Here is a 23,180-nt window from a genome sequence, read left to right as displayed (position 1 = left end):
GACGTCGTTTAATTGACGTTTGTCACGTCACGGAAAATTGTCGCTCGCATGAGCCGGCACTCGTCATCACGCCACGGCTCGTGGATGAGCTTTTATCGGTGCAATTCTCAAAATTCGTGTGATACAGCACCCCACGTTCGGCTAATAGGCACCACCAGGCTCCTCCGCTAATTAAATCAATTAGCATGATATTTTTTAATTTGGCTGCGTGTCGTGTTTCGACGCGATTTTGCGATGGCACGATTGGGCGAATAAATGAGCAATAAATTTTCCTCATCTCTCGGGATAAACAGATTTTCTCACATGCGACAAAATTCGGCTCTGAAGAACCGAAGCCGAGCAATTAATCCAAATGTATATTTAATCGATCCGGCGTGTATTTGCCGCTCATCGATGATGCTGATCGATCGTATCGGGCGTATCGGCATAATCGGCGGATTAACAGGAACATTCCGAAACGAACGGAGACGAGCGCACTAATGGGAGTTCCATAAACCACTCGTCTCGAAAGTGGCCTCATTACCGAAACGGGTGGGTGGTGAGCGAGGTGTAGAATAAATGCGATGCGCTACATAGAGAAGGGCAATCCCGGAAATGCCTTTGCAAATCAGAGCAGACCGCTCTGGCGATACGCGCGTCAGTTCAAAAGGACCGTCTCTCCTTTTTCCTCGGGCCTCTCTCTCTCTCTCTCTCTCTTTTTTGCATCTCGCATCCGCCTCTTTTACGCTTGTTTGGTCTCCACAGTTCTCGGCGTGCTATTCCTTCCTATTTCGTTCCTTAGGCCGTGCAATCCCATCGCCGACGACGAATCGCGTCTCTCTCTCTCTCTCTGAGCAGGAGGATGAGGACAAAATGCAGATAAAGGAGGGAACAAGGTGGAAATGCGGTAACGCGAGAAAATCCTTTGAGAAACGTCTTCGAGCCTAGCCCGATGCGACACTACTTGCAAAGTGGAGCGCATATAAAATCCACGCGTGTATGTATGCAGACGTGCAGACGTGTATATGTATGTACACGCGGAAACGAGAGAGGGCTAATCGATAAAAAGAAGAATAGATTTTATTGCGAAGACGCGTGCGTTAAAAGCGGTGAAGCGGAGAGTATCCACTACGGGAGATTAATTTTTAAATGCGATTTAATCGTGCGTCTCATGAACATCCTCGCATCAAGATACACGACGTCGCAAGTCGAGGAACTCTTCGTCGTCTCTCCCGCGGACGGATAAACTAGATCGAAAAGAGAGGAGCCTTTGTGGTGGATCCGTTGTAATCTCGCGGATCTCTTACTTGAACACGTATCACAGTATAAAGGAGATTTGAAAGGTTCTTAAGAATAGAGCCGATAAGGAGGAAACGAATTTGTGCGAATCGTCTAACTCGCTATATAAAGCGAAAAGCCATTGAGGACGTAATCGAGTAGCGCAGCGGTCGGAGGCTAAACATTTCTAAAATCATTTTTGCACGTATAATAAACAACATTCTGCATATTACAGTTGACAATAGTAATCTGAGGAGAATTGTATTGGGTTGGCCAAAAAGTAATTGCGTTTTTTCCAATAGATGAACATACATGTCTTGAAATGTAACTAACTTCATTCTAAACCGCAAATTCATTATGTAGGTTAACAACTCACAGTTCAAGCTTGTTTTACAAAAAGAAAGTACACGATTTCGTTAACAATCGTTTGTTTGCCGTCGATTTCAAAATGGAAAATCAAAAAGAACATTTTCCTCATATTTTGTTTTGTTACTTCCGAAAAGGGAAAAACGCTGTGCAAGCTCATAAAAAGTTATGTCATGTATATGGCGAAGGTGCTTTAAAACTGCGGCAGTGTCAAAATTGGTTTACTAAATTTCGATCTGGAGATTTTAATGTGAAAGATGCACCACGCTCAGGAAGGCCAATCGAAATTGACGATGACAAAATAAAGGCACTGATCGATTCGAATCGGCGTTTAACGACCCGAGAGATTGCTGAGAATCTTAACATATCGAAATCGAGTGTTGAGAACCATTTAAAACGACTTGGATACATTAGTAAGCTCGATATTTGGGTACGACATGAGCTCAAAGAAATTCATCTCACTAAGCGTATTGACATCTGCGATTCTCTTTTGAAACGTGAGGAAAATGATCGATTTTTGAAACGTATGATAACAGGCGACGAAAAATCGATCGTCTACAACAACGTCAAACGAAAAAGATGGTGGAGCAAGCGTGATGAACCTGCTGAAAGCACTTGAAAAGCAGATATTCACCAAAGAAAGATTATGCTGTCAGTCTGGTGGGACTGTGTATTTTGAGCTGCTTGCAAGGAATCAAACCATTAATTCAGACGTATATTGTCGTCAACTGGATAAATTAAATGATGCCATCAAACAGAAACGTCGAGAATTGGTGAATCGCAAAGGTGTTGTGTTTCACCATGATAACGCTAGACCACGTACAAGTTTGGTTACTCGTGAAAAATTGTTGCAGCTTGGATGGGATGTGTTACCATGATGTTACCACATCCACCATATTCGCCAGACCTGGCACCATCAGATTACCATTTGTTTGGTTCTTTGCAAAACGCCTTGAATGGTAAAACCTTTACTGCTGATGAGGATATGAAATCGTTCTTGGAATTGTTTTTTGCTGAAAAAGATAAGAACTGTTTTGAGCACGGAATCATGAAGTTGCCTGAAAAATGGCAAAAAATAATCAAACAAAATGGACAATATATTGTTTAATAAAGTTTTTGTTTCCCATGAAAAATTCGCCTTTTATTTATATAAAAAAAAACGCAATTACTTTTTGGCGAACCCAATAAATGCCACTCGCAAGTTGCATCAAAACGTAAAACGCCTGTTTTGTACATAGCGCATTAAAGCGCCCTGTGCCCTTCGTCATCAGAGCGAACAAGGACCATTTTCCCATTCGCCAACGGGGTCATCGTCGTCGGGCCGGTTACGGTACAGAACATCTAGTAATGAAGTCGTTTCTTCGTGGATTTATGCCTAGGTGCCTTTTGTACAGCGAATGCGAAAGGAAAGTGTGAGCAGACGCGAGGGGATGGGAACAGTAGGTAAAAGGGAGCGGGTTACGCGAGCATGGGTTTTACTTATTCCTCGTAGCCTCGTGGATCTCTCTCTCTCTCTTTCACGTTTCGCTTCGCAAATTACGCTTTCATCGAATTCAAGTGGGTCGTTTATCGATTCCCGACAAACGAAAAAACGTGCCGTGTCGCCCGCGATTCCGCTCGATCACCGAAAATAGCCTTCTTTGAGGATTCCTCGGTGACGTTGGATGTGCCGTAATGACGGCGTAAATGGGAGCGCATTAAATTAAATGCAGGGGACAGACCTACCGCGACAAAACAGACGTTGTTTGAGAGGCGAGATTATAAATGGTGATACGCGCGCGCGCTGCCATTAAATTATTAATGAGGATTTTCGCGTAAGGCGGAATACGTGTGCATTTTGTTAAGCGAGAGACTCGTCCATAAAGCTCACGAAAATTACAACAGCGTACGCGAAATCCGCACGCGTGTTTCCGAGTCTATCTTAGCCACTTTACGTTGTTGCAGCGACAAAAAGAATTTTCGCGCTGTTAGTCGAGCACGTACGGTCCTTTTGAGCACGTACGCCCTGACACTTGGGCCGTCATAATAGATAAAAAGCGTGAGAATGTAATTACGTAAAACTGGTTAAAAAAATTAAAAATTCCACAAGTGTTATTTATTAGAAGTGTGATTTAGTTTTGAGGGTTTTGCAACAGATGGCTGTAGTGTCAGTTTGTTCCAATAGCTGTTTCCGATAACTGTTCTTTCTTACGGTGTTGACATTATCCATGACATTTAGTAGCATTATAGCAATAGATGCAATAACAGTCGTGTTTGTATCATCGTAAAAATGCAACTTCCGAAACAGCATTTTCGACATGCGTTGCTTTTGTTTTTTAATCAAAAGAAAACTGCGGCTGACGGTTATAGAATTCTTGTGGAAACTTATGGTGACGCAGAATCGCCATCAATTAAGACGTGTGAATACTGGTTTAGACGCTTTAAAAGTGGTCATACTGATGTGAAGGACAAAGAACGCTCGGGACAACCAAGAAAGCTTGAAAATGCAGATTTGCAAGCATTATTGCACGAAAATCTAACACGATCCACTTCAGAACTTGCCAGAGCATTAAACGTTGATCGTACAACAGTTACCAAACATTTACATGAAATGGGAAAAATTCAGAAGGAAGGGAAATGGGTTCGACATCAATTATCGGAAAGTGCCATTGCGAACCGGTTGAACATTTGCATTTCGTTGATCGCCAGGCAAAAAAAGAAGTCTTTTGTCTCGGATTGTTACCGGGGATGAAAAGTGGATCTATTTTGATAATCCGAAACGCAGAAAATCATGGGTGGATCCAGGCGAACCATCAACATCCACTCCGAGACGCAATATTCACGGTTCAAAAGTAATAGTGTACTATGAGCTGTTAAATCCGCACGAGACTGTCACGGCTGATCGTTATCGACACCAATTGTACAAGTTGAAGCAAGCATTGGACCAAAAACGACCACCAATTGCGAGTAAACGACGGAAAGTGATTCTTCTTCGTAACAACGCTCGACCTCACGTTGCGTTATCAGTGAAACAAATACTATTAGAGCTTGAATGGCAAGTCTTCCCCGGACATTGCTCCATGCGATTATTATTTGTTCCGTTCGATGCAACACGCTTTAGAGGATACACACTTTGATAATTTGGAAGAAGTGCGAAAATTCGTCGACGAATGGATCAACTGAAAAGAAGAGTGATTTTATCGTGGTGGAATCCATCTCTTGCCAGAAAGATGGGAAAAAGTTATAGAAAACGAAGGAAAATATTTTGATTAAGGTATTCATTTATTATCATATTTAAATACATGCGTTTTTGAGCAAAAAAACCCCTCAAAACTAAATCACACCCCTAATAATAGGTCGGTAATGAGATTGACCGCGTTAAACATAAATAATTTTCAAGTATCTTGGTATCTTGATCCAATCACTATATACTTGATGCAGGCATGTATGCATCATGTATATATCACGTATACATCAGGTACAGAGAGTTATAAGAAGGAAAAACATAAAACTACAAATTTGCATAACAAGAGCGACTGCAAAATCATGACCCAATTTTGTGGCGAGCTGTTCTTGCCTCGAGACGCGGCGCTCGACGCGACTTTCAACTTTTCAAGTCTGTGCTCGTAGTTGGCGAATAAGAAAGAGAGTATCACGTGTCTGAATTATGTCGTAAAGTGTCAAGAGCACACGATCCGTCTAAAAGACTCGCATTGGGGGCGAGCTAGGATTTTCGAGATTTTAATATAAAAAAAGCGTACCGTATATGCTACCGAAGCAAAATGCAAAGCCTTCTTGTATGCTAAAAGTCTCCTAGATACGCTTACATTGAATGACTCATTCAGAAATACAATCATTGTAAAAAAAACATTAAAAAGTAACTTTCGTTGATATCATCAAGTCAGTAATACAGGATATACTATAATGGAGATCGTCGTTCGGAGCGCGACAAAGCTTACATCATGCATACTGCATCCATGTAATTTGAAATTCTGCAGTTTCCTTCGCGAAAGGTGCGTTTCAAGCGCAGTTAACAGATCGCTTCAGAATTACAGGAATGTATCAAAATACTCGAAGAGTTCGCGTCTTGAAGCGTGCAGGTGAGTTAACGCGCCCCAATTGCAGGAGTTACTCCGCTATCGCTACTTGAGTCGGTCCTCTCGGTAAAACGGTGCAAAGAGAAAACATCACGTCGGCATTACGTCTTAAAAACGTCAGATGCACCCGAGTACCTACTCGAGAAACTGCAGACGTGCGCCTTGCGCGAGGGTGCCTGAGGGTGCTGAGGGTGGCTGCGGGTGACGGCCGGGGACGGATATGAATTTCTGGAAAGGTTTGCTTAAGCAAATTGCGAAATGTAGTCCGCTAACGGGAACGGGCGGGAACGCAGAAGAGGGATTCACCGAGAGGGGAAACGAAATGGCGAGTCTTGAACTGTGCGACGGAGCTCTCTGCCTTCGTCCCTTAGATACTCGGACCATCACCTCGAGATCTCTCGTCGACGTTGTCGAGGGGGGAGCTCGGAGAGGGAGAAGTCGGGAAAGAATGAGAAGAAAGCGAATTTTAGCGGGAATTTTGTCGGCCACGTAAAATATTGTCTACTTACAAGGGAAGGTTTTTAGGTGTTACACTCGGATTTCAAAAATTTTTTGCATGCAGATAGGGAGGTCCCCAAATAGAAAAAAAAATAAAAGTAGCGGCCCAAATGCATATTTGCGCGCTACGTGCGCAATTTTCGATGTTAGGTTAATTACTCAAAAATGCTATTTCCAATCGAATTCTTTACATTTTTTATTTCACCTAACGCACATTTATATTGCTTTGAATAATTTTGTGTGTGTGTGTTTAGAAAATACGAGCGTCTAATGTAATCTCGTGCCGCGCGAGCACAGTGCGTATAAAAGGCCCATTGCTCAAAAATGGTATTTGCATCGTAACTTTTTTAATTTTTTACTGCGGCTGCCAATGCACACAATTTGGAATAATTGTACATTGCGCAAATCGTAGTTTGCTCTTTCTGCGTGATTTATCGTATGCGACTTTAAATAGATTTGATCAGAATCCATAACGAGGACACAAAAGATCTGGTCAAGGGAGGTTTTTAATTCTTTCAGTTTTAATTTTGCTTTTGATTTCTTTTTAAAGCGTTGTGCATTAGGTGAAATAAAAAATGTAAAGAATTCGATTGGAAATAGCATTTTTGAGTAATTAACCTAACATCGAAAATTGCGCACGTAGCGCGCAAATATGCATTTGGGCCGCTACTTTTATAATTTTTCTTCTATTTGGGGACCTCCCTACCTGCATGCAAACAATTTTTGAAATCCGAGTGTAACACCTAAAAACCTTTCGTTGTTAGTGGGATGTTCGTTCGGCAAGAAAGCAGCACATGGTCCAATTAGTTTAGACAGACTCTTCGAGGAAACTGCTTTGTGTTGTTTTTGTAGCGATCGATATTCGGTCGGTTTTGTTTCACTCGGTCAATACCTTTTAGTGATTTGTTTCCCCGTGCAATTAGAAAGTTTCATCGCGCAGTTTAACGAATGCACAATTACCGCGCAGTGAAGTACTCTTGATAATGAAAACTGTTCGCGCGATATATTTTCAAACCAAACGAGCGCTAATAAATTACGAAACTCTTTCGCCGATAATGTTATTCCCGTAAACAAATCGCCGGGTAATACGTGGAACGGTTGTTCCAATCGACAATTAAACGGGTAAAACGCGATCACCGGTGTAATTTTCTAAATGCACTGCCGACTTGCTGAAGCGATACTCGCGTTTGATGTTCCGCGTTTCCCCGCGCTCCCCGTGATGAATTATAAACGAAATACGCTCAGCCGCGCGCCAGTAACTAGCGTCGAAATAAATACCCATAATCGATGTAAATCTCTCTACACGCGCTACCCCGCCCGCGCCGCTGACTATGGCACGATACACAGCCCGCCATCATGAATGCAACCCTTTGCTCTTTGAGTGCTCAGTCGTCAATGCGATCATCAATATGCGACTCGCTCGACGCAAACTGCCGCGCTCACAGCTCGCGCGTCGAGATTACGTTATGCCCTTGATTATCGTGGCGGCAAATCATTTCCCAAATGAAAATCAATCGATTTCACGATATACCCGTGCATGCCTAATGATGTGCATTTCTCATCGAAAGATGATTAGGCGCATCCGTGCACTGAAATCGGAATACCGCGACTCGAGCTGCGTGGCATCAGCTCCTTTCCGCTTGCGTAATAAGCGCAAGGGATCAACAAATCGCCGCCCGGGTGGATCAACAAGTTTACATCAGAGTTCGCTGCGAGACGTTCGAGGGCAAGTTTTCACCGCGCTGAGCAACCCCCCGTGCTGTCAAACCGTCGAACAGAGGACATTATCGAAATTCCATACTTAACGGGCGCGACCGTGGCACAGAATTAAAGGGAATTAACGAGCGTCCCCCTGACTCGTGCAATTAAGTGCTATTGCTGCCCGTCGTACGTGGCTAATCCGTCAGCTACGAGGATGGTGGATTAGGCGAGCGAGCGAGCGAGCGAGCGCGCGTACACGCGATTAGGATTGTATTAGGAACACGATTTTCAGCGCGGGTGCGATAACGGCAAATTCGATTTGCAACTCGAATTCGAAACATCGTTAGCCACTGCCGCCGCTGCTCATTGCGACGTAACCCGATTTGCCTTTCATCGCGTGTAACTGACGTATCGAGGTCGTTGATTCGAGTAGATTATTGAATACGATGTATTAATTCACATTTGATTAGTCTTTTTGTCGCGCTGACAACGCGCGGTTTTTCAAGCTCCCGCTGCTGCGTCCACTAGTTGGCTGATCAAAGAAGTCTGGTATTATCGACCGTTTCGGGAACGCCGGAAATACCAACACGTTGTTTTTATCATTAATATTATATTAACAGTAGCATGTGCTCGCGATCGAATTTAACCAATTTTTTGCGGAGAAAAAGGTTTTCGCGATTGCATCATGAATTATTTTCGGGGTCGAGAAAGATAATGGAAGAATATTAATGATAATTCTTTTGACATACTCGTGGTCAGGGATCGGCATCAACGATATTTTCAATAATATTTTCAGCTTTGATTAACAATTATTTTGATAATCAGTAATCAACTTCGAGAAAGTTATTATTAATTGATTAATCAGTAATCAAGATCAACAATTTTTCAATTGCTCGGTTAATCAGTAATCAAAATGAACAATTTCTTAATTACTCGATTAATCAGTAATCAAAATAAACAATTTTTCAATTACTCCAGTAATCAATAATCAAAGTGAAAAATTTTTTAACTATTCGATTAATCAGTAATTATAGTATAAAATATTTTTGTTACTTGATTAATCAGAATCAGAACGGAATAATTTTAATTACTTGATTACTCAGTAATCAGACCGAACAATTTTTCAATTATTTCATCACTCAGTAATCAGTGTCAGATGTTCCTTGATTATTTAGTTGATTTTTTTCTGGATTATTTTCTTGATTATTTAAGTAGTTATCAGCGTACAGCATCAATTCCATACAGAAAAAAATGAAATTAACGCAATATTTCACTATTTAAATTATTTTTTTATCAGTCATAAAAAATCCTACTTCAACTAATTTTATTAGAAAAATATTGCGTTGAATTAATTTTTTTCTGTATATAATTGCTGCTGTACGCTGATGACTTAAATAATCAAGAAAATAATCCAGAAAAAATCAACTAAATAATCAAGGAACATCTGACACTGATTACTGAGTGATGAAATAATTGAAAAATTTTTCGGTCTGATTACTGATTAATCAAGTAACAAAAATATTTTATACTATAATTACTGATTAATCGAATAATTAAAAATTTTTTCACTTTGATTACTGATTAACCGAGCAATTGAAAAATTGCTTATCTTGATTACTGATTAATCAATTAATCGGGAATTATTTTTTCCTGTTAAATAAATAATTAAATACTCAAGTAATATTAATTTATTATTAATATTTTGCCGATCCCTGCTCGTGGTTTTACATATTACTCGAATTGACAGGTCACCCAGTGTCATTCTAGTGCATGCAACGATACTATAGGATCTTGAACGATATCGCAAACGATGTAACAAAGTTGCGCCTGCTAACTTGCTACCGAAATCAATGCTCCTTTGCATCTCGATTATAAACCGCTGCAAGTATACAATGTCGGAAATTGCTACCGCGAGCAGCTGAGCACCGGAGAACTGGCGGCCGGTTCCTCTATAATTAGGCGAACACGAGAAGATTTGAATTGTAGACTCCGCTTCCGCCTGTCAGGCGCACCAGGGGTGGCATAATGCAATGGTAAACGTAGCTCTTATCAAAAGTGGCGATTAAGAGAACGTCAGAAATAATAAATAGCGATTGATCATGCTAATTCGACGACGCTCTCTTATAATTGATCAACACATACGACCGACGGCACACCATTACATTTTGTCTCGTATAAATATTGGGTTGCAAACTATATCCGTTCCATTTGTTTAATGTTTTTAATAACGAACATATGTTGCAACATATTATTAGACACTAAAAAAATATAGGTAATTCTTTAGAATAGGGCCTTTTTTGATATTTTTGCGGCTTTTTCGATAAAAACCATTGTGATTATCACTGTTAGAGTCACAACGAAGATTTTTACCAAGAGAGCCGCAAAAAGATATAAAAATTCGAAAAAGGTCCTATTCTAAACAGTTACCAAAATATATGTTACAGCCCAATAAATTAACAGCTTAATTCCTGTAGTATTTTCTGGATTTCTTTTCGGTGGCCGAAAATTTTCTTCGATTAATTATCAAAGATGAGAAATTATCGCTCTATCGAAATGCTCGAAAATGACTTTTTTTATTACATCGTAAATGGAGGAATCCCCTTATTACAATGGCCGGCCATTAAATCAGAGAAGTTTGCAGACTCTCGCGGGGGACGTACAAAGTTTTGCAGCTAATGACGCGGTACTTTTAAAACGACCGGACTTGGCGCGCTGTCCATGAGGTATTGGTATGAAATTTAGCCGCTCGTATATTCCGCGAAAACTTTTTGCGAACATAAATATCTCGTCGTACGTCGGGAATACGCCGAAGATAATCTCGGGGATGAAAGGCGCTGCCCATGCTCGACTTTCAATCTATTAGCGCTTTAGCTCTTGATATTGTAAATCACATTTACACCTTAAAGTTGGACTTGCGCCTGAGATTTTCGGGAAGATCAAAAGTAACCGTTTGTCTCGTCGTCGCAACTTATTCATCTCGTGACTAGACTTTTGACAAAGCCTCTCTCCTTATTTCTTATGCATCGCCCGATCACGTAAAACGCAAATATAATGTCTTGAATATCCGCCTGAATTCTCGATCGTTTATACAGAAGTGAAATCGCGAGTTACGTTCTGACAAGGTGAAATCGTGCAAAAACAGATACCGCGCACACCGGAAGTGGAAGAAAAAGGAAACCATGGAAAACGCGCGTGTGAGTCGTGGAACAGCAGGAGGCGGCAAAACGAACGAGGTGAAAACGTCGGGAAATCGGCTCGAACGCCAATGTGCTTTCCAGATACGAGCAAGCGGAGAAAACTCACCTGAAAGTCGAACGTGCTGAACTCCTGTTGAGCATCGATGTCTGCAAGTCGTGCCACGATGACGGGACAGGTGGCCAGCGACACTTGGGCATCCGGCGACTCGCTGTAATCCGGCGTGACGGAAGTTAGACTACGGTCGTATCGAAGCTCCTCATTCAGGATGGCGGCGGCTGCGGCAGGATGACCCGTCGACGGTGCCTGGACCTGGCTGACGTAGTACAGGCACAGCAGAAGCGACAGCACCACGATGCAGAGGACGAAGACGCGGCCGGAGCCGCGACGCAGTATCTTGTACATGATTTGCTCGGTGCGATCACTCGCGTACGATGCCTCTGCTGTAGATCACGGTGATTCATCTAGAAGTGGAGGACGAATCGCGTCTCGGCGGGCCTCGGATCGAATCAGCAATGCCGACTGGTGATCAAACCTCGGCCTTGGTACCGTGGTCCTTCGACTTCATGGAACGTCGCAGCGACGAAACGATCTTGAAAAAGAGAAAGAGGGAATGGTAAGAATGAACGTTGCATCGACTTGGAATTTTCGTATCTATCAACGGATTACTAATATTATTATTAATAAAATATTGATAAATCGAACGAGCGGACACGCAAATTTGCAAACCTGTAGCTGTAACGATATGTGAAATAGGGTTCATACTGCAACATATGAACCCAGTGTATCGACATTTTGAATAGTAGCTATGATTATAAACGGTAATTAATTGCGATATATGCACGGCGCGCCCTTTACCGTTGATCGATCGAAATACGGACATTTTAATCTCATCGAGACGAGAGTGTAAGAGAAATTTACATTGAATTAATTAATTTCAATAAATGCAATTATTCGGTAGGGAATATACAGACAGCACGACTGTATCCTGTATCGTGCATGTGTGTGTAGTAACATACGAGATATTGTGTTGTAACATATATTCGTCCTGTTTTTTAAGTGTTTTTAATAATGAATATATGTTACACAATATGTAATTAAATATTATATTATTCGTATATTATTAAATATGATTACAAACACTGAAAAATGAGGCGAATATAATCCAGTATTATATCATGAAACAAATTAGGAATGTCGTTGACTTTGGCATTACATTTATAAATATAAAAAATAAGATCGATAAGGAGAATTAATCAGGTAATAATCAGAGAGGATTCTCGACAGCTCAACGAATGAAAGTCAATCGGATGTTCTCGGGACGAACGAAATTTTCAAACAAGTACTCCATGGAACTATCCGATACACGATTTGCTAACCGGCAAATTAATGAACGTTCTAAATATTTGCAGAGCCACAAAGCGATGGATTCAATTGAAGCGATTTACATTCGCACACATCGCGCTCCGCTGGAAACAATCCATATCCGTTATAAATCCAATTCCGATACTCGTGCCGCAATTGATATCATCGACATAATAATTAATACACGAGAGAGAGTCGCAGGAGACAGAGTGGAGTTATCAGATTCCGAGTACGAGTTTACAGACGCGGATCGACGACACGGGAGTTTCCCTCTCGACTATCGTCTCCTCGCTCGTCCCGTCACTTTTCTCTCGCGATGAAGGCCCAGAAGCTTCACGGACGCCCTATTTTCTTCATGGGGATACTAATAAGAACGCGAGTGCATCGCGAAGGAAGGAGAAGCGGAAGGACACGAATACGGCCGGATGCTCGTCAGATGTTGCTGGTCCAGCGGCTATTCAGTCGACTCTACGGACGTAATCCCTTCGTCCGTGCACGAGAAGAACGACGAGACGACGTGTCAAGGATGCATGCGTGGGACTTGCTCAGAGTGCATAAAAGAAAGATTAAAAACTCAACAAGAGGATGAAAATCTGGGCCTGATTTGTTGCCTCGTTGCGACTATTTTTACGCTTACAAACTTCATGCTGCGTTTCATTATGTTGGTCGAAAAAGGATGATTTCTCTTTTTGGTCTGGATCTCGTCGCGTGCTGTGTTTCGCGTGTTCGGACGCGCTTTAAATTGGGCACCCTTTAAAACGTGAGAATTATTCAACGCTCCGCGGCGCGTTACGCCTTCGTCGTTTGTTATCTCGCCTCTTGCGCGCGTTACGTGACTCGAGTTGCGAGTGCACACCTCGAGAAAAATGTGTGTCGCGCCGTCGACGGTACATTATGATTATCTGTACATGTTACGTATTGTTATTATAACTTTCCCGTTCCCTGCTGATCCTCCGTACATACGCTTGGGCGCGCGCGAACACGTGTTTTTGACATTTTATCCGTAATCTCGCTCGCGTTTCTGGCGCGGCAATAATTTCATTCGTGATTTCCTTGCACGTTTCGATTCGATTCGGCGAGTTTTCGCAATAATTTGTTTCTTTGTAATTCCGTCCGCCTGCAGCGTTCTATTTATTATTGTCGATTCATCTCGATTGATTGATCGTAAAAATCTTTCAAAATCGTCAAAGCGTGACTTTCCAACTGCTCGTTCATCCGGAAATGGTATTCCTCGCGTGTTGCATCGGGTGATAATGCTCTGCAAAGTATTAAATCGTACGGGGATCAAATTCCCAAATATCTGCTTTCGGTTTTGGATATTACTTACCGAATGTCCACGTGCGTGTACTCGATGTAAATACGTAATTAAAATCAAATGATCAGCGTCAAGTGCGCGCGCGGTGCGCGATTTAAATAAAATTATCGTGTTTTGCACGAGTGCCACGCGGTTGCATCCGCAGCTTGGCAATCAGCGGCAAACGTTTGTTGGAAATTAACGGTAATCCAAACAGCTGCAAAACATCGTTGCGGCAGAAATTCAAACTATCGTTTGTGCTTTGCGATATAATGTTGCAGCTCATACCTTTTTCAAAGAATGTTTGCTATGTGCGGTGCGCGTGAAATAAATCCAGAAAAAAATTTGCACGAAACAAGACCGCGTTTAAAAGCCGCATCGCTGAAACTATGTGTCGACATGCAAATAAAAATTGCGCGGGCGCAACGACCAGTTGTTTTATATACAAACAACATATACATTATACATTTTTTTCAAGCACCCTCCCCTCGATGTTGTGATGCGTGTAAATATATATATTACATTTTAATTCCAGTTCGCGAGATCCGGCTTGCGCGGAAAGAGGGGCGACCGCCCCTCGAACAACGCTATACAGGGTGTCCCGGGTTTTAACCGACAAACTGCGGGAGCGTATTCTACTAGTGGAAATAAGAAAAAATTCTTATATCGAGTTTGCTTAGAAATGCTTTATTACAAAGTTATAAACCAATATTGAAAAGAAATATGAGACAAGTAACAACGGATTTTTTCACAAAAATAAAAATTATCTACGCAATGATTTAGTGACGCATTTCAAAATGTTGTCCTTGCACATCGATACAAGCTAGACATCGACGTAGTACAGAATTTGTTACAGTACGACATTCCTGAAAATTTTGTTGCATCTCAGTAACTGAATTAGTAATTCGTTGCTTCAAATCTTCAAGCGAGATTACTTCGTACTGTAAACTTTATTTTTTAAAGTTCCCCATAAATAAAAATCAAGAGGCGTTAAATCGGGCGATCTCGGAGGCCAGAAAACCGGTCCTCCTCGACCAATCCACCTATGAGCGTAATGTTCATCTAACCAGTTTCTAACTTGTCTAGCATAGTGCGATGGACAACCGTCTAACTGTATCCAGCTGTTTCGGCGAAACTGCAGTGGCACATTTTCCATCAAAATTGGTAAATCGTTTGATAGGAATCTTCGAAAAGATTCTCCGTTCAATCGGTCAGGTAAAAAGAACGGACCAATAAGCCGGTCATGAAGCATACCCATCCAAACATTACATCGAAATTCGTGTTGAAAGTTTCTTCGTCTGGTAGTATGTGGATTATTATGAGCCCATACATGGCTATTATGAGAATTGAATATGCCTCGTCTTGTAAAGGTCGCTTCATCTGTCCATAATATCATTGATGAGAATCGTACTGGATCGTTTCAACATAGTGAACATGAACACATGTGAATACACATAACATAAACATCTTCGACCTTCCAAATTTTACACTATGTTCCGTTGTTACTTATCTCATATTTCTTTTCAATATTGGTTTATAACTTTGTAATAAAGCATTTCTAAGCAAACTCGATATAAGAATTTTTTCTCATTTCCACTAGTAGAATATGCTCCCGCAGTTTGTCGGTTAAAACCCGGGACACCCTGTATATTAATTTTTGAGGTCGACTTATTATCGCTACTAGAGAACGCCGCTCTCTTTGTCAAATATGCATCTCGAACGTGCTATAATAACGGCCAATGTACTTTATCAGGATGTCGAATGGATCGAAGAAATCACGTCGTTCAATTCGATCAAACGAGGTGCATGGTTTTGACACGGCTCTCTATTCGTGGGATGCATACGCGCGCGCGCGGGCCCACACACACGCGCGCGCGCGCGCGGAACTTGTTCACTACCTCAGACGTAACATCCTCACTAGAGAATCGAGACACTCTCCTCAAACGCATCTCTGCGAAACGTATGCATCGCGAGCGCGCTGCTGTGTCGCTGCATTTTCCGCGAGAATATCCGCGCGTAAGACGCGCGCACACCGACTCCCGGCTTAGGACTGTCAAACTCACAAAGGGATGCTTGAAAATGTTTGATCTCCGAGTTTATCCGCTTCCTCGGTTCCTTGTTGGAGGCGCTTAGCGCGGCTTTTCCGCGTTATCGCGTCAACGCAGAGCAGAAAGCGGCGCGGGTAAGCGCGACAAGCGGGCTTTTCCCGTGAAAAACCTCCGTCTGCTCGGCGACGGGACGAGACGATTTTCACGACGCGACCGCAACGTGCGCGCGTACCGTTGGTTTTCCTCTCTGCGAGAGCCCGTGCGGCTGCCGTTTTCCCCGACGCGGTTTTCGCTGCAACCACACGGCGCGTGGCCAGATGCACGGGTCGTCCAACCGCAACCAAGAACCATGCCGTACTAAACTCGCGTGCGGCACGGGCGGCGGAATGGTTTTGACACGCCGCCGGCTATATCCGCTTTTCCGCCGATGCGACAGTCGCGCGCGGGGCGCATGTGCCGATATAATCCACGTTTGTGCCCGGAGTACGTTGTGCGCGTCCACCACCACCCCATCACCACCACCACCGCCACTACCACCGCCAGCACTCATGGAAGGAAGGCGAAGAGGGATGACGAGACGCAGAGAATACGCACTCCGAGAGGACTCTTCATGCCTGGGGGGTGTTTTCACTCGGAACGAGACAGACGAGCGCCGGTCATCGCGAAGACATCGACGTTCGGGGTTAAAGCGGTTCGTTTCCGCTGATGAGGAAAAATATCGGAGTGTTTTTTTTGACTGATCGTACCGCAACGGAGCGTTCTCATCGCCGCGTTCGTTTCCCGCGATTATTTGTCTCGAGTTATTTGCGTATTGTTGGAATCGGAGAGCAATGCGTGGTGGCAGATGGCAAAATAGCGTGACGCCAGAATTGTTACCTGACGGAAGCGGCTGAATGTTTAATGTACTGTACAACTAATCGGAACGATCGCTCAAGCTGTTACGATTAGCATACCTCTATTTAATATTTACGTACAGCAGTGATTGAATGTACGTTTCAGTCGTGAAAGCTGCACGTGCGCATGGCACATTGCATCGCACAATCATACATTATCGGTAATGAAACGCGAGTACCGCTCGACGTTTTAAGCGAAGTAACGCTGGCAAATCTATATAAGATTGCGTGCTCCGAAAACATGAAGCGCGAAACGTCAATAGTTTTCATCGACAGGCAAACAAAACGAGCATTCTTTCGTAATATTTATTACTGGATATCGCGTGCAGAATGAAAATTATATTTAAAATATTACTCATAGAAATGGAACAGATTTTACGTCAATCTTAGTTTGATCTTAGAAAATTGAGCGATTCAAGCCATCTTACGTATCAGTCTCATACCAGTTATTTATTCAAAAGGGTTAATTCCTCGCGCGACGAAAATCCTATGTCACAAACAAACGAAAAATTTAACGAAGACCTGTTCTCTCTGTATTTATCCCCCGACGGATTCGATGAGCTCGGTGTCTGACAAGGAAAGGTTTTTAGGTGTTACACTCGGATTTCAAAAATTTTTTGCATGCAGATAGGGAGGTCCCCAAATAGAAGAAAAATTATAAAAGTAGCGGCCCAAATGCATATTTGCGCGCTACGTGCGCAATTTTCGATGTTAGGTTAATTACTCAAAAATGCTATTTCCAATCGAATTCTTTACATTTTTTACTTCACCTAATGCACAACGCTTTAAAAAGAAATTAAAACTGAAAGAGTTAAAAACCTCCCTTGACCAGATCTTGTATGTCCTCGTTATGGATTCTGATCAAATCTATTTAAAGTCGCGTACAATAAATCACGCAGAAAGAGCAAACTACGATTTGCGCAATGTACAATTATTCCAAATTGTGTGCATTGGCAGTCGCAGTAAAAAATTAAAAAAGTTACGATGCAAATACCATTTTTGAGCAATGGGCCTTTTATACGCACTGTGCTCGCGCGGCACGAGATTACATTAGACGCTCGTATTTTCTAAACACACACACACAAAATTATTCAAAGCAATATAAATGTGCGTTAGGTGAAATAAAAAATGTAAAGAATTCGATTGGAAATAGCATTTTTGAGTAATTAACCTAACATCGAAAATTGCGCACGTAGCGCGCAAATATGCATTTGGGCCGCTACTTTTATTTTTTTTTCTATTTGGGGACCTCCCTATCTGCATGCAAAAAATTTTTGAAATCCGAGTGTAACACCTAAAAACCTTCCCTTGTCAGTGCGAAAGCTCAGGAACTTTTCAATTTCGTGAAACACGGGTAAGCAGAAGGCATTGTCGTCGGACAGAATTGGTGCAAGCTTGAACCTGATTGAACGGCAATTACATTGATTGAAAGGCCACCACCAGTGTCGCCTACGTACTACCCGGAGAATCGAAGATGTCCGGCGTGCAGTTGTTGCACGCGAACATTTCCTGCTGCCTGACTGTCTGAATCACGATACAACATCAAAACACATTTCAGTCAGGCGGGAAATATCAGTTATTAACGTAATTTCACAAATGAGTCTTATTAAGTAATCTGCGTGCGGAAGAATATTAAGTTATTATTAACTAAATTATCTGCCCGTGTTTGGAGAATTTTGTTGTTTGTTTTTTACAGATTGCCTATCCTGCTATAAAATTAATATACGACAAGCTGTGTTGTGCTGTCATAGTATGTGTTCAGTTTGATTCACCGCCGTCTAAACGCGATTAATGATCTAATAGAACTCGTGATTTGCGCGAGCTCTCATAATTTATTCTCAGTGGGGAGTATCGGTTACGATAAATATAATTTGAAAACGTTGCAAAATAGGCTACCTTGATGATGTAACGGGGATGCATTTATCTAATCATATTAATATTCGCCGATAGAAACTTGACGAAATTCGATGATCGAAATTCATAGAAAGGAACACGAAAGGCGGAATAAGAAAAAGTGGATGCGGCTACATCTGCCTCGCCGGAAATTGCATTTCCGAGTAATTGGATGGCAGATGTTTATGCGCGGGGATTACATCGCTATCTGTCGTTTCAAGGTGTTATTACTTCGAGAGTATCATCCTCTCGATATAAATGCGCGTGGAGTCGATGCGACACGATGGCATAATTTCGAGCACGAGTGTTGCGCGCCATGCGCGCGAGAAAGGTCAAGTTCCCACGAAGGGATAAGGGTTGACAGCAGTTCGAGTGTAACGAATAGAGGGTATGTCTTTAATCGATGCCGGATTCTCTGTTGCGAACACTGATAAAAAAATATAGTTGACATTACTGCTTTACTATAATGTATAGTATTCTATATCTGCAAACATCCTGAGCATCTTTTCAGGATTCGCCGTGTCTCGTCTGGATATCCGACGTCTGGAGACATAAATCTCTCGTTTCTGCATCCGTTTTCTGGTTTTGGCGAGACGAAAAATCAAAACATTGTTTCCCGTTAAAGAAATCTTTAAAAATACGCGATGAATTCTTTCCGAGTCTCGAGAGGAACACGTTGTTCGACATTGAACATACCGCGACTCGACACTTGGTGATTTTTCGAAATAAAAAAAGGTTAACCGGTTTATTCACACTCAAAATTATTCAACTGAATAATCTCCCCCGTTTTCGATTTCCGTTACACGATACGTCGAAATGTGAAGCATGTGTTGCGAGATTTGGCAGTGCCATCCACTGAAACACAAATCACGACTTTTTCAGCCATCCGATACGATCGATTATTCGATTATTACGCGAGCATGCAATTTGCGAGAAAACTTGATACAAATTATAATGGAAGCCCGGCAATGGTATGTACATCTACTAATCTACTAACGGCCCCGTAACGACCGCGTTGCGCGAGTAAAGTATTTCCATTCGCTCCGGGCGAAGCAGTTTGCGAGCAAAATTAACGCTCGATTTCCGCGATCGCTGCCAGCACGAAACCCCGCCGCACAGCCGCGTGGCGGCAATCTTTCGGATAATCCCGATACCCCCGGTACACGCTCGCGCACGTGTAGAGGAACCACCTATCAAACTTGCTCGCGTAGTTGCTCCCTGGTGTGGCTGCGACTCGGTGCTCGTAAGCGAGACACTTGCAAGTTTGGGAGTAGACACTCTCGGAAAGTGGCATGCGCTGGTTTACGGCTACCAGCGGGCGACCCGAGGCCCTCGTGCGAGAGAAAAGCAAGAGAGAGAGGAGAGAGAAGATGAATCCGAGGAAAGAAGCCCGACAGGAAACATCGGTTCTGTTGCGCTGACGATTATGCTAATGGGCGCGACATAAAGGGTGGAAAATGGTCGCTTTCATCTGATAAAAAAATTGCGGGGATTTTTCGAGGGATGCAAAATGCAAAGGGAGCGCGAAGAACCTTACAAAATGTTGGTAACGTTCGCGCACGTTAGCGCTAATCTGCGCAACATATGTATGTATGTATATTCTCACGTATAAGGGAAAAGATGGTTTCCACACGCAGAGAGAGAGAGAGAGAGAGAGAGAGAGAGAGAGAGAGAGAGAAAGAGAGGGTTTCTGAAAGGGATCCTGCGCGTAGTGGCTGCTGCATAATTCCGGTGTAGGCAGAAGGGAAACGTTCATGAGAAAAACACGAGGGTAACCGTGGAAAGCAGCCATTCTCTCTGGGCAAGCGAGAGCCCTCGAGAAGCTCCCGGCAGAAAACTTCAAAACGGCCGATATAATCGGATTAGTAGATGCGCAACGAGTTGCCGCTGCTACTTTAGCTTAAAGTCGGCGTTACGTCGAATAGAAATTTCCGCTGGTATAAAAAGCAACGAGCGCGCCGCGCATCCGCGCGGTAGGTCCGCAAGTGAAATCACTCGTTACTCTCCTATTGTCGATCACTTAAGCGAGACGTTCCGAAAAAAAGAAAAATGGAACAAGAAGAAACACGTGTAATTTTAACGAACGATCGGCCATTACTCGCGACAATGAAGAATAAAACGCAGACGAGCGTATATACGAGGTGTCTCTCCGCTCCAATAGAACGACAGATGCCAACCCGACTGTAATCAGTCGGCATTATCGTTCGGGCTTTTGTAGACGCCCTACGCGACGGCGAGGAAGGAAGAGAGGAAGAGAGAGGAGATGAAAAATATACCGGCGGTGTTACAATTCGTAAGTATGCAGGAAGTCCTCGTTATCTTCGTTACATCGTGATTGCGGCCCGTCCGTCCTGCCAGAGAGTTCTTAACGTTTCTCTGTCTCCGCAGCACTCCGCATTGGTAAACGACGAAGGCCGATTTATATCGGAAGAGAGAGGGAAAGAGAGAGAGAGAGAGAGTCCCGGATAATCGCACGCGATATCCTAGGAAACATTAAAGCGACTGAGGTAAACGGAATCGTTTCGAGCGGAGGCTCACACACTTGTAAGAGGCGAAAAATAACTAGGAGACTGCCTTAGATTTGAACTCGAACTCTCCGGGATCCCTGGTTCACACGCCTAGGTCTTAGGCTGCACGGCCAATACTCCTACTGTTGTGATCAACTTGTTTTCATTCCGATCCTCTGTACGACCTGTCAGTCTCGACTATCTTTACAGATCTTACAGCTCGGCCAGCTTGACATTACATTCGTCCCCGAATGTCTCCAAATCGTCGGTTCACTCCACTTGAGTCCCTCCCAACCTCCATTTTTGGTTCACTCTTCTGAGTTCCTCCCAACATCTATTTTTGGTTTACTCTTCTGAGTCCCTCCCAACCTCCATGTTGGTTCACTCCTCCGAGTCCTTCCCAATCTCCATGTTGGTTCACTCCTCTGAGTCCGTCCGACCTCCATGTTCAGCTTCACTACCAGCCAGCTGCTTCTCAACTCCCTCCTCTCCGATCGGATGATCTCACTGTCTCGAGGGTAGCGGATTTTATCCCACTTCTGAATTGTAAGAGGCGAAAAATAACTAGGAGACTGCCTTAGACTTGAACTCGAACTTTCCGGGATCCCTGGTTCACACGCCTAGGTCTTAGGCTGTACGGCCAATACTCCTACTGTTGTGATCAACTTGTTTTCATTCCGATCCTCTGTACGACCTGTCAGTCTCGACTATCTTTACAGATCTTACAGCTCGGCCAGCTTGACATTACATTCGTCCCCGAATGTCTCCAAATCGTCGGTTCACTCCACTTGAGTCCCTCCCAACCTCCATTTTTGGTTCACTCTTCTGAGTCCCTCCCAACCTCCATGTTGGTTCACTCCTCCGAGTCCTTCCCAATCTCCATGTTGGTTCACTCCTCCGAGTCCTTCCCAATCTCCATGTTGGTTCACTCCACTGAGTCCGTCCCGACCTCCATGTTCAAGCTTCACTACCAGCCAGCTGCTTCTCAACTCCCTCCTCTCCGAGGGGTAGCGGATTTTATCCCACTTCTGAATTGTAAGAGGCGAAAAATAACTAGGAGACTGCCTTAGATTTGAACTCGAACTCTCCGGGATCCCTGGTTCACACGCCTAGATCTTAGGCTGCACGGCCAATACTCCTACTGTTGTGATCAACTTGTTTTCATTCCGATCCTCTGTACGACCTGTCAGTCTCGACTATCTTTACAGATCTTACAGCTCGGCCAGCTTGACATTATATTCGTCCCCGAATGTCTCCAAATCGTCGGTTCACTCCACTTGAGTCCCTCCCAACCTCCATTTTTGGTTCACTCTTCTGAGTCCCTCCCAACCTCCATGTTGGTTCACTCCTCCGAGTCCTTCCCAATCTCCATGTTGGTTCACTCCTCTGAGTCCGTCCCGACCTCCATGTTCAGGCTTCACTACCGGCCAGCTGCTTCTCAACTCCCTCCTCTCCGAGGGGTGGCGGATTTTATCTCACTACTGAATTGTAAGAGGCGAAAAATAACTAGGAGACTGCCTTAGATTTGAACTCGAACTCTCCGAGATCCCTGGTTCACACGCCTAGGTCTTAGGCTGTACGGCCAATACTCCTACTGTTGTGATCAACTTGTTTTCATTCCGATCCTCTATACGACCTGTCAGTCTCGACTATCTTTCCAGATCTTACAGCTCGGCCAGCCTGACATTACATTCGTCCCCGAATGTCTCCAAATCGTCGGTTCACTCCACTTGAGTCCCTCCCAACCTCCATTTTTGGTTCACTCTTCTGAGTCCCTCCCAACATCCATTTTTGGTTCACTCTTCTGAGTCCCTCCCAACCTCCATGTTGGTTCACTCCTCCGAGTCCTTCCCAATCTCCATGTTGGTTCACTCCTCCGAGTCCTTCCCAATCTCCATGTTGGTTCACTCCTCTGAGTCCGTCCCGACCTCCATGTTCAGGCTTCACTACCAGCCAGCTGCTTCTCAACTCCCTCCTCTCCGAGGGGTAGCGGATTTTATCCCACTTCTGAATTGTAAGAGGCGAAAAATAACTAGGAGACTGCCTTAGATTTGAACTCGAACTCTCCGGGATCCCTGGTTCACACG

At 43.4% G+C, this 23,180-nt stretch overlaps 1 protein-coding gene across 5 annotated transcripts in view; it reads right to left on the bottom strand.

Annotated features, from left to right (window-relative positions):
* LOC105283935 overlaps window positions 1-23,180 on the bottom strand; it is an 80,146-nt gene that overhangs the window by 12,695 nt on the left and 44,271 nt on the right. The window contains exons 1-2 of one of the 5 annotated variants that reach the window (XM_026974775.1): window positions 16,033-16,223; window positions 9,542-11,685 (exon numbers count right to left, since the gene is read on the bottom strand). In XM_026974775.1, coding sequence (XP_026830576.1) covers window positions 10,983-11,498 — 516 coding nt within the window. In that variant the 5' untranslated portion in view covers window positions 11,499-11,685; window positions 16,033-16,223 and the 3' untranslated portion in view covers window positions 9,542-10,982. The other 4 variants (XM_026974776.1, XM_026974777.1, XM_026974778.1 and 1 more) reach the window with 4 other exon arrangements.

The sequence above is a fragment of the Ooceraea biroi genome, chromosome 13 (assembly GCF_003672135.1).
Source record: "Ooceraea biroi isolate clonal line C1 chromosome 13, Obir_v5.4, whole genome shotgun sequence".
In the NCBI taxonomy this organism is placed as follows: domain Eukaryota; kingdom Metazoa; phylum Arthropoda; class Insecta; order Hymenoptera; family Formicidae; genus Ooceraea; species Ooceraea biroi.
This window is presented reverse-complemented; position numbering and strand designations above follow the sequence as displayed.